Genomic DNA, 1,597 nt, shown 5'->3' on the forward strand with positions numbered 1-1,597 from the left:
AAATATGTATGGATTGTATAAATGGCTCAAGTATTTTACTGGAGTTTTAGCAGATAACAATACCGGTTTGATTGAGATGGATTCAGAATGGTGAGACGATCACAAAAAGGTACATTATTGTATATAATTGATATTTAAAAAATCAAGTAACAAATCTGGTTACTGATATTTACGTTATATTCGTTGTCTTTGTGTTGTGCAGGAAATTCAATATGCAAAAAAGATCCGTGAAACATTTTTAAATGTTTTAATTGTTTTATTTGTTTTTAATAAATATATCACTATTTATATGTATATATATTCATTTATTCTATTAAGAAATTCATATTGCAACTTATATATCAAAAAAGTTACCAGCCAGTATTTTTTAAAAGGGATAACTCTTATTTTTACTGCAAACTTATTACATAAACTTACAGTATATATCACATAATTTTTACTGTAAGTTACATCAAATTACAAATCATACTGTAACTCAGCTTTAATATTACATGTCACTTGTCGGAGCCTTATGTTATACTATGTTGCATTAAATTGACAGAAAAGTTGTTGGCAGAAAGAAAAGGAGATTTAGAGAATCATTCTTCTATTATACACTGATTGGTTTTATCATTTTATCATTCGTAGCTTTCTGTTTGAAATGTTGTCTTAGTTCCCATTCATTTGATGATCCTTTATTACAGTGGACCATTTTGTTAGTTACAGTGGACCATTTTGCATGTTCCTCGTGCTGAAAATCAAAGTTTGAGTCGGTTACTGATGTATCAGAACTGACGTGGTAATGTATTTATTATAGAAATGAGAGAATAGTCTTTTCTTTTTACTGTCACACGCGGCTATAAATTTTAACTGCAGAAATGTCCATACCCGCTCATGGACACCTATGTTAACGAAGGGCAAGCTGTAAATATCGAGTTTAGGTCGGAAGCATGGCCGGGCTGCGAAGAGTTTTCCAAGTACTGGGAAGTAGATGAATCCTCATCGGCTTTAGAGGAGCCTGCTATTCTGACCGGTGGTAAGAAGCGGGAACGAAACAGCTGGTTTAGAATTGAGAGAGAAGAAAAATTTGTAGGAGGAAATGCTTACAAATTGACCACCTTAGCCGGGACCATTGGAACCGTCCCAGGGCCTTGGGAAAATGCACCACAACTAGTTCTCACCAATGATACTGCTAAGACCTTCCTCGTCAAATTCCACAAAGTACATGGTGATACTACATCTACTTCACGTCTGGAGAAGTTAGGTCTAAGGATGTTCCCATTCTACTAGTCAACAAGCTAAGAATCATGTAATGTAAAGCCTGGCCTAAAGTAATGGGTTGAGATAATACCCTCATGCGCATGTACCTGAATTCCATAAATAAAACAAAACTATGTTTGTCAAAAAAGACGCAACTTTTCATCAAAGCAATGGATTAAAAAGCTTAATTTTACATTTTTACTAAAAGACTCAGTTTTGTAGTTTTGGCTTGAAACAACGATTTCGTGGATTTTGGCGAAAAAAAAAACTCTTTTTCGCTACAGCCAACCAACTAGCTGACAAAATCTTCTGGAATTCCGCTTTGCTCACGATTTTAATACAAAGATAAGAAGAAATC

At 34.1% G+C, this 1,597-nt stretch overlaps 1 protein-coding gene across 1 annotated transcript; it reads left to right on the forward strand.

Annotated features, from left to right (window-relative positions):
* The first annotated feature begins 837 nt into the window (after window positions 1-837).
* On the forward strand, window positions 838-1,387 carry LOC106320873. The gene has a single exon (XM_013759226.1). The coding sequence runs from the start codon at window positions 874-876 to the stop codon at window positions 1,267-1,269; it is 396 nt and encodes a 131-aa protein (XP_013614680.1). The 5' UTR covers window positions 838-873; the 3' UTR covers window positions 1,270-1,387.
* The last annotated feature ends 210 nt before the right edge of the window (window positions 1,388-1,597 follow it).

This window comes from Brassica oleracea, unplaced genomic scaffold (genome assembly GCF_000695525.1).
Source record: "Brassica oleracea var. oleracea cultivar TO1000 unplaced genomic scaffold, BOL UnpScaffold01100, whole genome shotgun sequence".
Lineage (NCBI taxonomy): Eukaryota > Viridiplantae > Streptophyta > Magnoliopsida > Brassicales > Brassicaceae > Brassica > Brassica oleracea.

Excerpts from the sequence above, each read along its gene's own strand:
- LOC106320873 (XM_013759226.1), top strand. The coding sequence starts at position 874 with ATGGACACCTATGTTAACGAAGGGCAAGCTGTAAATATCGAGTTTAGG.